General features: G+C 36.6%; 1 protein-coding gene across 4 annotated transcripts; it reads left to right on the top strand.

The window, feature by feature from the left end:
• The first annotated feature begins 4,911 nt into the window (after nt 1-4,911).
• Nucleotides 4,912-11,216, top strand: LOC129305602 (kinesin-like protein KIN-14G). 4 transcript variants are annotated; one of them, XM_054945598.1, is made up of 20 exons: nt 4,912-5,336; nt 5,827-5,993; nt 6,070-6,207; nt 6,284-6,532; nt 6,626-6,697; nt 6,906-6,974; nt 7,121-7,201; nt 7,316-7,528; nt 7,626-7,707; nt 7,780-7,875; nt 7,972-8,145; nt 8,225-8,331; nt 8,424-8,602; nt 8,716-8,877; nt 8,956-9,209; nt 9,304-9,467; nt 9,582-9,746; nt 9,957-10,462; nt 10,586-10,695; nt 10,781-11,216. In XM_054945598.1, exons 1-19 carry the CDS (start codon nt 5,219-5,221, stop codon nt 10,692-10,694), a joined length of 3,105 nt encoding a protein of 1,034 aa, XP_054801573.1. In that variant the 5' UTR covers nt 4,912-5,218; the 3' UTR covers nt 10,695; nt 10,781-11,216. The 4 variants fall into 4 exon arrangements, with proteins under 4 accessions (XP_054801573.1, XP_054801568.1, XP_054801579.1 ...); XM_054945593.1 differs by having other exon boundaries at nt 10,586-11,216; XM_054945604.1 differs by having other exon boundaries at nt 6,284-6,526; nt 10,586-11,216.
• Nucleotides 11,217-12,378: the final 1,162 nt, after the last annotated feature.

The raw sequence follows: 12,378 nt of genomic DNA on the forward strand, positions 1-12,378 counted from the left end.
ATATGTATAATCATGAGCATTTTTCTTCTTGCCACGATTCCCTTCCATTCCAGATTATAAGAAGACTTTTAAAAGAATTTCATTATTCTAAAATATAAAATAATTTGAAAAAAACTAAAATTTTTTTAATGATATTTTTTTAATATCATCCTTCAAAAGGATATAAAATTGAAATGTAAATATTAAATATATAGACAATCACGCATCTATAAAGGCAAGCAATGGTTGTGCCCCCCATACTTTAATTTTTTTTAAGTGAAATTTTGTTCATGAAAAATGTAGAAATTAATGTTAGCCCTCACATGTAGATAAAATTTCAATTATGACCCTCTCATATTATGATTTATAGATTCATCCATGCATGTAAAGTATTTTTAAAAGCTCATAATTTTATTTTGTGTGTGATAGGCCACGTTATTTACGACAAAGCTGCTTTACTCAAGTTCTGCGTAAAACGGAGAATCAATTGTGACCTGGACTTATAGCGTAATTAATTTTGGCCCCAAAAAAAAATAGCGTAGTGTAATTTAAAATAGCACGGAGTTATTATGTTTTTTTTGCACTTTATGAATTCGCATGGGACAAGGAAAATGAGTAATTGTGACTCGTGAAATATGAACATACTTGTTACTGATTTATTATTTTGGGCCCTTTATTCTCAATGATCAATAGAAAGCTGCAAGATGGTTTTATAATTAAAAATAAATTCAAATAGTTGTAGCGAAGTCATAGTGTATTTATTTATTTACTTTTCTGATACGAGGAATTTATTTTTTCGTTATGTGAGGATGGGGGAGTCAAAGAATTACCCTGAGCAAAAACATGGAGTCACGAAAAATTGGGCCAGCAGCTTTAAGTAGTCTAGGCCAGCATGGTTTATGTGGGCCTACTTGAAACCATGCTTGAGCCGCTAGCTTCGACTCCGAACCATGCTTTCAAACACGGCACTGGTTGAGGAAGATGGTCATAGGCTTGTCCCTTTTTTTTTTAAGCACAGAAGGCAAGCAAGAAGCTTTGAAGAAAAAGAAATTACACTAAAAAAAAAGAAATCAAGAGACCCCGAGAGAAACGACCAAAAGATAAAGCCAAGAACTAATAAGGGGAACTTAAGTTCCTCTACAAGGTCCACTTAAGTTGTCTTCTCTGCAATAATTAGGCATTAACTGAAGTATGACAAAATATCTCAATTAGAGAAAATAAGTTCTCTAGTTTGTTCCAGCTTTTCTCTAATTATATTCTCATAACTTGTCTCTCTCATCAGAATATTGATAGCTTTAAGAGAGTCAGTAAAGAGTTTAATTCTCGAGAAGCCTTGGAGTTTGCAAATTTTCAGACTTATTTTTATGATTGAAAATTTTACGGTTGTTATACTTATTGGGCCCAAATCTCTTTGAAAGCCACATATCCACATACTACTAGAGTCACTAATCATACCACCATATGAAGCTTGCTATCCACTAGATATGTAAGCAACAAAATCAACTCAAATATAGTCATGTGGTGGTGGACTCCATTCTACTTAAGAGCTTATCAAATGATGAAAAATCTTGTGCTTTAATCTCCCATTTGTTGATTCCTCCATGAGATGTGCACTTGCAATTTGGATAGTTTCGTTTAATGAAAGAGATCTTTCTCCAAAAATCTATTTGCATCGAGTTGCTTAAAGAGTCCAACAAACTGTGTTGAATATTTTGACTTAAGGCTACTATTGCCAATAACATGACCAGGGGTTATGGGTTGAATTCCATTTGAACCACACCCGTAAATCATTACAAAAAAAAAAACTTTGAAACATATTAGTATTCAAAAAATGATCCCACACAGTTTTCGCTCTCTCACAATCATGAAGAATGTGTATAATATCTTCCTCTCTCCCATATTCAAAGGGATATAGATAGTCTAATCTAAATCCTCTCTTGGCTCTTAAAGAATTTGAAGGAACTCTCTCACGAGACACTTGCCATAAGAAAGTTTTAATCTTTTTAGGAATAGGCCACCTCCAGAACTTAACCCACTTGGACTCAATTCGACCACTTTCCAATCTCTAGAGAAATACATAAGCGAAGCTGATAGAGAAATTACCATCCGGTGAATCCATCCAGCTATATGTATCTTCACCTGCAGCTTTAGGGGGGTTGATTTTTCTAAGCTGATTGATGGTATCAGCAGGCAAACAAGGAAACCACTTAGAAATGTCCCATCCGTCGGTACTATCAACAAAATCTTTAACAATGAGACAAGCTCTTTGAAATGATCCCTTTAAATGAAACTAACTGCATTTTTATTTTTTTTTTGTTAAGAAAACAATATTCAATAAATTTTTTATTATCAACTATAGTCTAATAAAAAAATACCACAATAATTTATATTAAAAAAATATTTTTTTGTTATTTTTTAAAAATTTTATATAAAATGTTTCTATTGCAATGCTTAAAAAAAGTTCATTTATACGAACTAACAAGTATGTATTCATGTCATTCTTTTCAACCACATATATGCCCTTTTGGTATGAGAAATTGAATTTTAAAAGATTGAAAATGGGTTGAGAATGGGATTAGGAGTGGAATCGAAAATGAGATTAAGTTTTAATATGATGTTTGGCATGTCATGAGATTAAAAAAAAAATTAACACTTAGATGAAGTAAGAATAAGTGAAAAGACACATGTGCTCTTGTCTTTTTTCATTCTTCTTGCATCATCTCTAAACTTCTTTAGGACTCTCGAAGCTTCAATGTCATTTTCTTCATCATCATCAACTCTCTTTCTCAACAAATATGGCCATAGGATATTCTAAGGACGTTAGGTTAAATCTCACTCTTCCAAGGACATTGAGTCGAATCTTGCTCATTGAGAGAAAAGGAGGAGGACACTAAATCAATTTAATCCTGCTCATCCAAGGACGTTGTGATGCCAATCTAAAGTTGGAGAGAGGGAGATGATAGTTGTTTTCAGATCTAGTGGCCAAAAGCATTTGTGAGATCCAATGGCTAATACCAAATCACCGTTGATGGGAACTTAAAGTTGAACCAATGACGATGCTTTCATGGTGAAAACTAAATGAAGGAACACGAAGAAGAGGGAGAAGGGAGGAAGATGGCACGACACGATCGAGAAATGGAATAAAATGGATGTGTGAGAGAGTGTGAGAGAGAGAGAGAGATGAGTGAGGGTAATTTTGTTTAAATAATTTTGGTCTTAAGATTAATTTTCCAATATTATGGGAGTGATATTGGGTAGTCTCATGTAAGATGGAATTGAGGCCAGAATTGGACTTTCCAATAATCCATAGAAAACATTAAAACTTGAGTTTTCTCAATTTTAATCCTTCAATCCCATTCCTGCCTATCAAATAGGGTTATAGGTTTTTTTTTAATTGATACATCAATATGAGGATTTGAACCCTTAATCTGCATAAAATGATCTACTTTAAGTTTATCACTGGAGCTAACCTCCAAAAAATAACGTTGCCACAGTACATATAGGTTTTTTACATGCATCATTATGATTATTTTGATTCATAAATCGAGGGAAATTAAACTAGGAGGTACTCAAGGTTGCTTTGTCGACAGTGACGGATGGATCTTTAACCGGCGAGGCTGGATTTTGATATTGAAGTTCGATTTCATAAAGGCTAATGATGATAGAATGTTGATCAGCACCAATCTCAAAGAGAAAAGAGCTGGAAATGCTTGTTCTTTATATTATTGGGTGGGACATCAACCAACGCAGGAGATGATCACCTCTCCCAAATGTTTGCGTTCATGCATACTGATCTCCTCTCCTCTAAACTACATCTATCCGCTTCTTTTCAAATTCATATCCAGTAAACAATCCACAAATGCACATATCATTGACCTGCTGCAGGGCACATCATAAAGCATATCAATTCGTTGCATCCTTTTATGAAAAAAGCTAATAACGTTAGGCTATAAAACTTCAAAGTTTGCCGGCAAACATATTAACTAGTTAACATATAGTTTTAACAATTCGAATATTCACGTGGATGTAATAAAAGTTCATAAATAAATATTCTTTTGTCACTGGAAATTTAGTCTATTATTCTATACTCGGATTAGAGGCAAATGTTTAAAAATATTAATCTATTAAATAAATATTCTTTAAAAGATTAAATAAATGTTATTCTATGCAACTTTTCCACTAGCGGTGGGGTGCACCGAATTTCTAAATTTTTCTTAATACTATATATTTTCAGCTTTCAAAATCTATAAAAACTGTGTAATATACATGTTTTTTAATCTCGGTTCTCTTATGGTTAAATCTTGGCTTGCTTGAAGTCCAAGAGGGAGAGAGTGGGCACAATTAGAAAATGTTTTCCTGGTCTCAACAAATGAGATTATGAGAGGAATTATAGATTTTTTGGTTGATAAGGGGAAGCATAGATGAATCACGGCAAAAACCAGATTTTTGTTTTCCATTTTTAGTGAGACGTAGATTTTAGCTTCTAAATTTAAAGTAATGGAAAAAAGATCTGGTTTATTACAGAAGCTAAGTTCATTAACAAACAGAGTAATACACGTGCGTGTTTTCTTGTGTTGATATTTTTCTCAATTTTGATAAAGTATCATCGGGGCTGACAAAGATTTATTCTTGGTCACCTTGATCAACAATAATTATTTTTCTTATTAATTTTTATCCTTTCACTTTTCATTTAATATTTATATTTGCATTGATCAACAGGGCTAGGATATCATAAGAGAACCCTCAGCATCACCTGCATTAAAAAAGAGATAATAAATTTCGGAATATAGGATTTTCTCGGCCGTTGAATAAATAAGACGCAAGCCACCGAGCGAGAGGCTCGGAAGTAGGTTCGGTGCAGCTTTTCTGCGTCAATATTAGAAACACAACTTGAGGGAGAAAACTCAGAAAACACGCAGAAAGTGAGGGAAAGGGTCCCAATATTCAAACCTCCATTCTCTTTCTCGTCGCTTTCTTCAATTCCTTCTCGTTTTCTTCTCGTTCTTGTTCTTTTTTTTTTTTTTAGGTAGCTCCACGTCAAGCCTCTTCTCATATTCCCACTTTTCTGTATTCATTTTCTTCTTTCCCTGACAATCTTGCTGAGATTTTTCATTTTCAATCACCACTTCCGCTTCATTTTTTTTTTTATGTATGAAACTTTTCGTTGGAGCCTATCGGCTGGCGTATCAGATTCTGAGTCTCCTGGTAGTTTGAATTCCTGACTACTTGGGGGGGAGTAATGGCGACAGAACAGGTATTGCCATTCTCAGTGTTATCTGTCGTTGAAGATGTTCTTCAACAGAATGGGACCCAATTGGGCGATACCAACTCGGCGTCAAGGAAACTTGAACCATCTTGTACGTAATCTCTTCAATTCGTCATCTATCTTTCATTTTTTTTATATTCTGATTATTTTGGCTTTCTGTCCGTTAATCTTCATTTCTCCCGTTCTTTAACTTGACATTCAACTTCAGCACTTGATCTTAGCAAGGAAATATCGTTTTATTAATTCAAATTTATTAGCTATATAAGATTTTTGAATTCCTCTTGATTACATTTTCCTTTAATATCATAAAAAGGTATTGTTCTGCTTTGCCAAGTATTTGGGTTTCAATTGAAATTAGAATCACTCAAAACTTGTTTGTTAAAACTCCGCTTTCAAACGTCGAGGGTACTGAGGAAACAAGCATGAATGTTCTTCGTATGAGTTCCGAGACATGCAGTTGTAGAATGGGTACATGGTTTCTAGGTTCTAGGGTCATCATTGTTGACAAAAAGAAAAAAAGAAACTACTAATTTGAAAAGGTCTTGTTACTCTGATATAAGATGGTATTTGTTACTTTGCAGGCTTAAGAAGGTATGAAGCTGCTGGGTGGTTGCGGAAGGAATATGGAGTAATTGGAGGGAAAGAGTTTCCAGCAGAGCCTTCTGAAGAAGAATTCAGGAATGGTTTGCGTAGTGGCATAATCCTTTGCAACGTTCTTAACAGAATTCAACCTGGCGTGGTGCCCAAGGTATAATTCAGTCGAATTTTTTTATGAGTAATATGTTATTTTCTTTTCGGTGACACTGATTGCATTATATGGTTAGGTAGTTGAAGGTCCCTGCGATTCCGATGATGGAGCCGCAGCACTATCTGCATTTCAATACTTTGAAAATGTGAGGAACTGCCTGGTAGCTTTGCAAGAAATGGGCCTTCCTACCTTTCAAGCTTCTGATTTGGAGCAGGTGCTTATTAGCATAAGCTAAAAGAGTTGTCTTGCTACTTTGAATGACATCAATAACAGTTCTGATGTGGCTGCAGGGAGGGAAATCAGCTAGGCTAGTGGATTGTGTTTTGGCAATCAAGGCATATAGTGAATGGAAAGAGGGAGGGAAAATAGGGTCATGGAAACATGGTGGGAACATAAAGCCACTCGTTTCTAGAAGACCCTTTTTGCGCAAAAACTCGGAACAATTCCTCCCTACTTTAACAAGGACCACAAGTGAGAAAGATGGATTGACGAGTGATCGATCTACAAGCAGTGATCTAGGGCAGGACCGCAACGAAGGGGTTAGAGAGTTTTGTCCTTTATACCTTTTTACCTTTTTCTTTTCGCATGGGAACATGTAACCAATATCTAACATGACATCGCTGGAATCGTAGGGTTCAGTTCATAACTTGAATGCACTACTTCGGGAATATTTGTCTGACAAGAAGCATGAAGAGATTATCAACGTAAGTATTTTCTCTTCTAAATCTGCACTGACATTATTATCATCGTCTACATTAGATTCTGACACAGCGTAAGGATTTAGTCCATTTGTTGCGCCAAGTACCCCAGTAATTCGTACTATTTATGCAGCCCCAGCCATTGCACTGCACTTTTTCTCTATTCATGCTTGATCGAATCTATGTATTTATCTATTTCTTATCTCCTTTTCAGGTAGTGGAGTCCCTGCTTCGCAAAGTTACAGAGGAGTTTGAACGTCGCCTCTTAATACAACATGAAATGGTTGGCATCTATTTCTTTTTAATTTTGTTCAGCTTCATGCATAGTGATACTTCTGAAAGAAATTTTGCATATTTCTTCTTTATCTATAGAGATTTACAGCAACGCTTGATTGAGTTTTTTTTATCAAATTTTCAAAAATCTGGTAGTCGAAAACAAATCCAGAAGATAGGGCTGCGGAATCTGAAACACTCAACTCAATTTTAAAAATTGCTTCTGAGGACGAGCAGGTAAAGTTATAACTCAATATAGAAACATTCAAATGCATGTTTTGAGTATTTTTCGTTTAAGACGCATTGGCAAGATCTCAACAGCGTGACCTTTTTCTCTAATACATTATCAAGATGGAAGAAAAGGAAGATGTGCAGCCTAAACAAGAGGAGTGTTACGATGAAGAGCACTGCGACAATGAAGAATCAAGACTCCAAGTATTGAACGAGCAGCAAAATTTGGTTTCTCAACAACACCTAGAAATCCACTGTAGCGGTGAAGTATCGAGAATCCACGTTTCGAAGAACCAACAAAAGTTGCTCGTACAACAACACAAAGAGATCCAGGTAACTTGCAACAGTGACATACTAAAATTTAGTGTAAATACTGTTTAAATCACAGTGAGGCAAAAGACTTTAAAATTCTGATGTCGACATTCTCTAGGAATTGAAAATTATCGCCCATCATACGAAATCAGGAATGCACTCTTTACAAAAGGCATGCCAGCAGGACCTAATCTTTTTGAGTATGTATTGTTAAAATCCCTTGTTGATATTCAACAACAATATCTTATCTAATTACTAGTTACCCTTAACAGGTAAGCATGTGCATAGCCTAGCTTCTGCAGCTTCAGGGTATCGGAGAGTACTTGAAGAAAATCGCAAGTTATACAACCAACTGCAGGACCTGAAAGGTTAAATTCAAGTGGTTCAGTCTCCTAGTCATAATTTTATATTTGTTGTTCAGATTCTCAATGAAATCACTTTATTTTATTTTATTGTTTAACCAGGAAATATTAGAGTATACTGCCGAGTCCGACCCTTCTTTGGGCAAGCAAACAATGCTGGCTCTGTTGGTGGCATAGAGGAAGGAAGTATCTCAATGATAATACCTTCAAAGTACGGAAAGGAAGGGAGAAAAACGTTTAATTTCAACAGGGTGTTTGGTCCTACAGCAACCCAAGGTTGGTCTTCTTCTAACTTCTCATCACAATCATTTGCCACTTGGTATGATTTCTCTATCACTCTTCTTTTCCCCTGCAGCTGAGGTTTTTGCGGACATGCAGCCTCTCATTCGTTCTGTTTTGGATGGCTACAATGTCTGCATATTTGCTTATGGCCAAACAGGCTCAGGAAAAACTCACACTATGGTGAGACATTCTGACAACCCCACCACAATTTTAATTCCCATCAATTGTGAGAACTGTGTTAACTAGGTTGGTTCATGTATTGATTAATGCAGTCCGGACCAAATGATCTTACTGAGGAAACCGTGGGGGTCAACTATAGGGCACTAAGAGATCTTTTCTTACTGTCACAGCAGAGGAAAGACACTATTGCCTATGACATCGGAGTTCAGATGCTTGAGATCTACAATGACCAAGTCAGAGATCTTCTAGCGACTGATGGTGGCAACAAAAAATATCCTTCTCTTTACGAACTTATTTTTTTAACTGCGGAAGGAAATATATATTGGAGTAATTTTTAAGATGATATTCTTATTCCTCTACTGTTTGTCCTTAATAACTACGTACGTTAGAAATTCGCAACAGTTCTCAAAATGGCATTAACGTACCAGATGCAACCCTCGTTCCTGTTTCATCGACTTCCGATGTCTTGAGTTTGATGGACTTGGGACATAAGAATCGGGCAGTTAGTGCTACTGCTATGAATGATCGTAGTAGTCGTTCTCATAGGTACACTCTGAGTCTAACTTGGAAGTACAAGTAATATTTTTTTCCGTACTAACTTCAAATGGTAAATGATAATCGCAGTTGCCTGACAGTCCATGTTCAAGGAAGGGACCTGACGTCAGGAAGCCATCTTCGTGGCAGCATGCATCTAGTTGACTTGGCAGGAAGTGAGAGGGTCGATAAATCTGAAGTCACAGGTGATAGGCTTAAGGAGGCTCAACATATCAACAAGTCACTTGCTGCCTTAGGAGATGTCATTTCTTCGCTGGCCAATAAGCAAGCGCATGTTCCTTACAGGAACAGTAGACTTACTCAACTGCTTCAAGATTCTCTTGGTATGATTTCTTCTAACGGCGAGCATTTTTCTGTGGTTAATATGGTAGTATTGTCTATGACTATGATTAATGATCTAAATTCTGTACATCTCAGGAGGGCAAGCCAAGACACTCATGTTCGTACATATTAGCCCAGAACCTGACGCTCTTGGAGAAACACTCAGCACACTCAAGTTTGCAGAACGCGTCTCCACAGTTGAACTTGGTGCTGCCCGAGCTAACAAAGAGAGTTCAGAAGTGAAAGAGCTTAAAGAACAGGTTCTTGCAATTTTCATGTCATATAACGCTAAGAAATGCGTTCTATACTGTATCTGGAAGAATAATATACTCATGTATTTGTAGTGTAAGTGTCATTACTGTCATCTTTGCCAGATTGCTAATTTGAAGGCAGCTTTGGCAAGAAGGGAGGGAGAAGAGGAACCACTTCAACATTCTGGAAATAGTAGTCAAGATGCACCAAAATTGAAATCTTACAAATCTTCTCCTACACAATCTGGAGGTCATAGGAAACCCCAAGATGATTCTGGTAGCGTGGAGGTACTGTGGAATTGTAACTTTGAAATCAAATTAGTCCTCTTCATTTTCTTTAACTCTTAACTTGCACATCTAAAATTTGGAAATCATCATCACTAGACACCTCAAAAGTATGACATGTTGAAGAATGAGCTGATCAGACATGTCCAAATTATATTATAATCATTCTTAAAAGTGAAGCTTACTTGTATATATATGAACAATGAAATGTAGAGCCAGAAGAGGGCCACAACGAAGCTGAAAAGACGAAGCTTAGATCTCCAAGACATGATAATGCATTCACCTCCCTGGCCACCTGCGAGCAGTCAGAGGCTGAACATGAAGGAAGAGGATAAGGAATCGGTTTCCAGGGACTGGGTTGATAAGATCATGGTGAACAGGAATGACAGCCTAACAAGTGATGATAGCCTAGTGGGTCAGTGGGAAGCAGAAAGCAAACAGTCTTCTCCCTTGTTGAGTCCCAGCTCTCTTTCAGACACTGCAAAAGTATACTCGGAACATTCCTTTAAAGTTACATTGAATAAAAAGGATAGCCAAGACTATGACATGGCCACCACAGATGACTCTGATGATCCGCTCGAGGTTGCAACTAGCGATTCCTCAGAATCAGACTTGCATTGGCAACCACATGTGCCAAAACCAACCAGCAAAATCAATGGAATAGTTTCAAAAGCTAAGAAACCCACCCATCACAAACTGGTAAAGAACGTAGAAACCAGGTAATAAATCCCTCTTCCTAATCACAGATCAAATCTGTTATAAACTATATTTTATGTTGCTTCTACTCTTCTATAATAGATAAACTTTAGTTAACCCCTTCCTATAACTGTGATTGCAAACAGGAGCATGATTCCGTCCTTGATCCCTGCGCCGTCAAGGAAACAATTGGTGAGTCAACCCAGAAAGCAGGCAAGTCCTATCGATGGAAAAAGAACTGGGAATGCAAAGTGAGGTAGCTATTTAAGCTTCCTCATGTAAGATTTCATTATTTCTTGCTTTTTTTGCCTTTGTAATTTTAATTTATTTATATCGTTTAGGTGTAAAATAAGTGTCGTGTGCGTGAGAGAGAAAGAGAGCGGTTTTTCCATTTACGTTGGAGCTTTGGAGGAGGAATAAACCACTTGCTCGGCTTCTGCGATGGTGATCATGAGATGCATGATTTTACACCCTGTTCAAGTCAACGTGTTTATAGTGGCTGAATTTTTGTGGCCTTTCTTTGAACCCAGAAAAAAAAAAAACAAAGAAAGGAAAGAGAGAAAAATTCCTCCCTTTTGCCATTTTTTTTTTTAAAACTAGGCCTAGCAGTACATCTTCTTGCACTTCGAATTAGGGGCATGGGAAAGAGGTTGGAAGAAGATAAAGTTGTATCTAATTTGCTTTTTATGATTTTCACGGTCCTTTTTGTGGGCCACCAAACTCTGTAAATTTATACGATTTTATAAACAAAAGAAAACGGCCATGTTTACAGGATTCCATTTCCATGTTACAGACAAAAGAAGTCGAGTTCTGTAATGTTTTACAGGATTTGAGTGACGTAGCATTCTTTGATGTTCTTTCATATTCCAAAATGGAAGCGATGTTTCCAGTGAAAGAAAATTAAAATCAGCGCACCCTGACACTGAGCTACAAATTTGATCTCCGATGCTCTAAGTCGTCATTTATTCCAAGGATGGGAATGGAATTCAGTTCAAGGTAGAAGAGTGTGTGGTAGAACTCAGAGGACATACGAGATGAAATTGCCAGGCCAAAGGTGAATTGATGATGCAAGGACTAGCACAAGGGACGGAAAACATCGGGGGAGCGCCTTACACCCGAGAATTGGAGAATAATAATTAAAGCAGATAGTTAAAAGTGAAAAAAAAAAAAAAACGGAAAGAAAGAGTAGGAGAATGATGCACACGTCTCTTTCAATATCACGAGAGACCCAAGGAAACATGCATTTAACAATGTGAATATGTTGTGTATTGGAAGGCAATCTGATGATTTTCTCTCCTAAAAAGTACTAGGTTAGAATTAAATGAATTATGTAATGGAAACCTTAGAACGGAGTTGCAATTTTCTAAGAAATTAAAAAAAAATAAGATTATTTTAACTAATTTTCTTAATGCGTGATATAGTTAAAAATAATTTATAAGGAAAATAGATGATAGCATATTCCTCATAACATGTTGACAATGTGATTTATTTTTTGAAATACTTGTGAGATTGCTATTAGTAAAAATAGTTCAACCTTACAACATACTAGGGTTTAGAATAATCTAGATGAATGGTGGTAATAAAACAAATTTTTAAAAAATGGGCAATGTAATCAGAAGGAATAGTGTAAGAATGAAGAAATAGTAGTGGGCCCAGCAGAGAATGAAGAAGATGGGGCAGTGGCTTTCCATCCAGCCCCCAAAGTGGCCGCGTCAGGCACTCTCTTAGGTTTTCTTCATCTTATGATTATGGAGGGGGACCTGCTCCTCCTCATCCAGGATTCCATTCTTTAGCGGAATCATCAGTCAGAGAGAGTATTATTGATTATTTTCCCTCCTCTACAATATTTAATCGTAAATGCCAAGCCATGTGACGATCTGATACAGCAAATATAAAAACAGATAATGGGCGACGAACAACCAAACCCAACCCCGGTAGA

This window comes from Prosopis cineraria, unplaced genomic scaffold, assembly GCF_029017545.1.
Source record: "Prosopis cineraria cultivar Desert tree isolate PC_DT_omini unplaced genomic scaffold, ASM2901754v1 PC1, whole genome shotgun sequence".
In the NCBI taxonomy this organism is placed as follows: Eukaryota; Viridiplantae; Streptophyta; class Magnoliopsida; order Fabales; family Fabaceae; genus Prosopis; species Prosopis cineraria.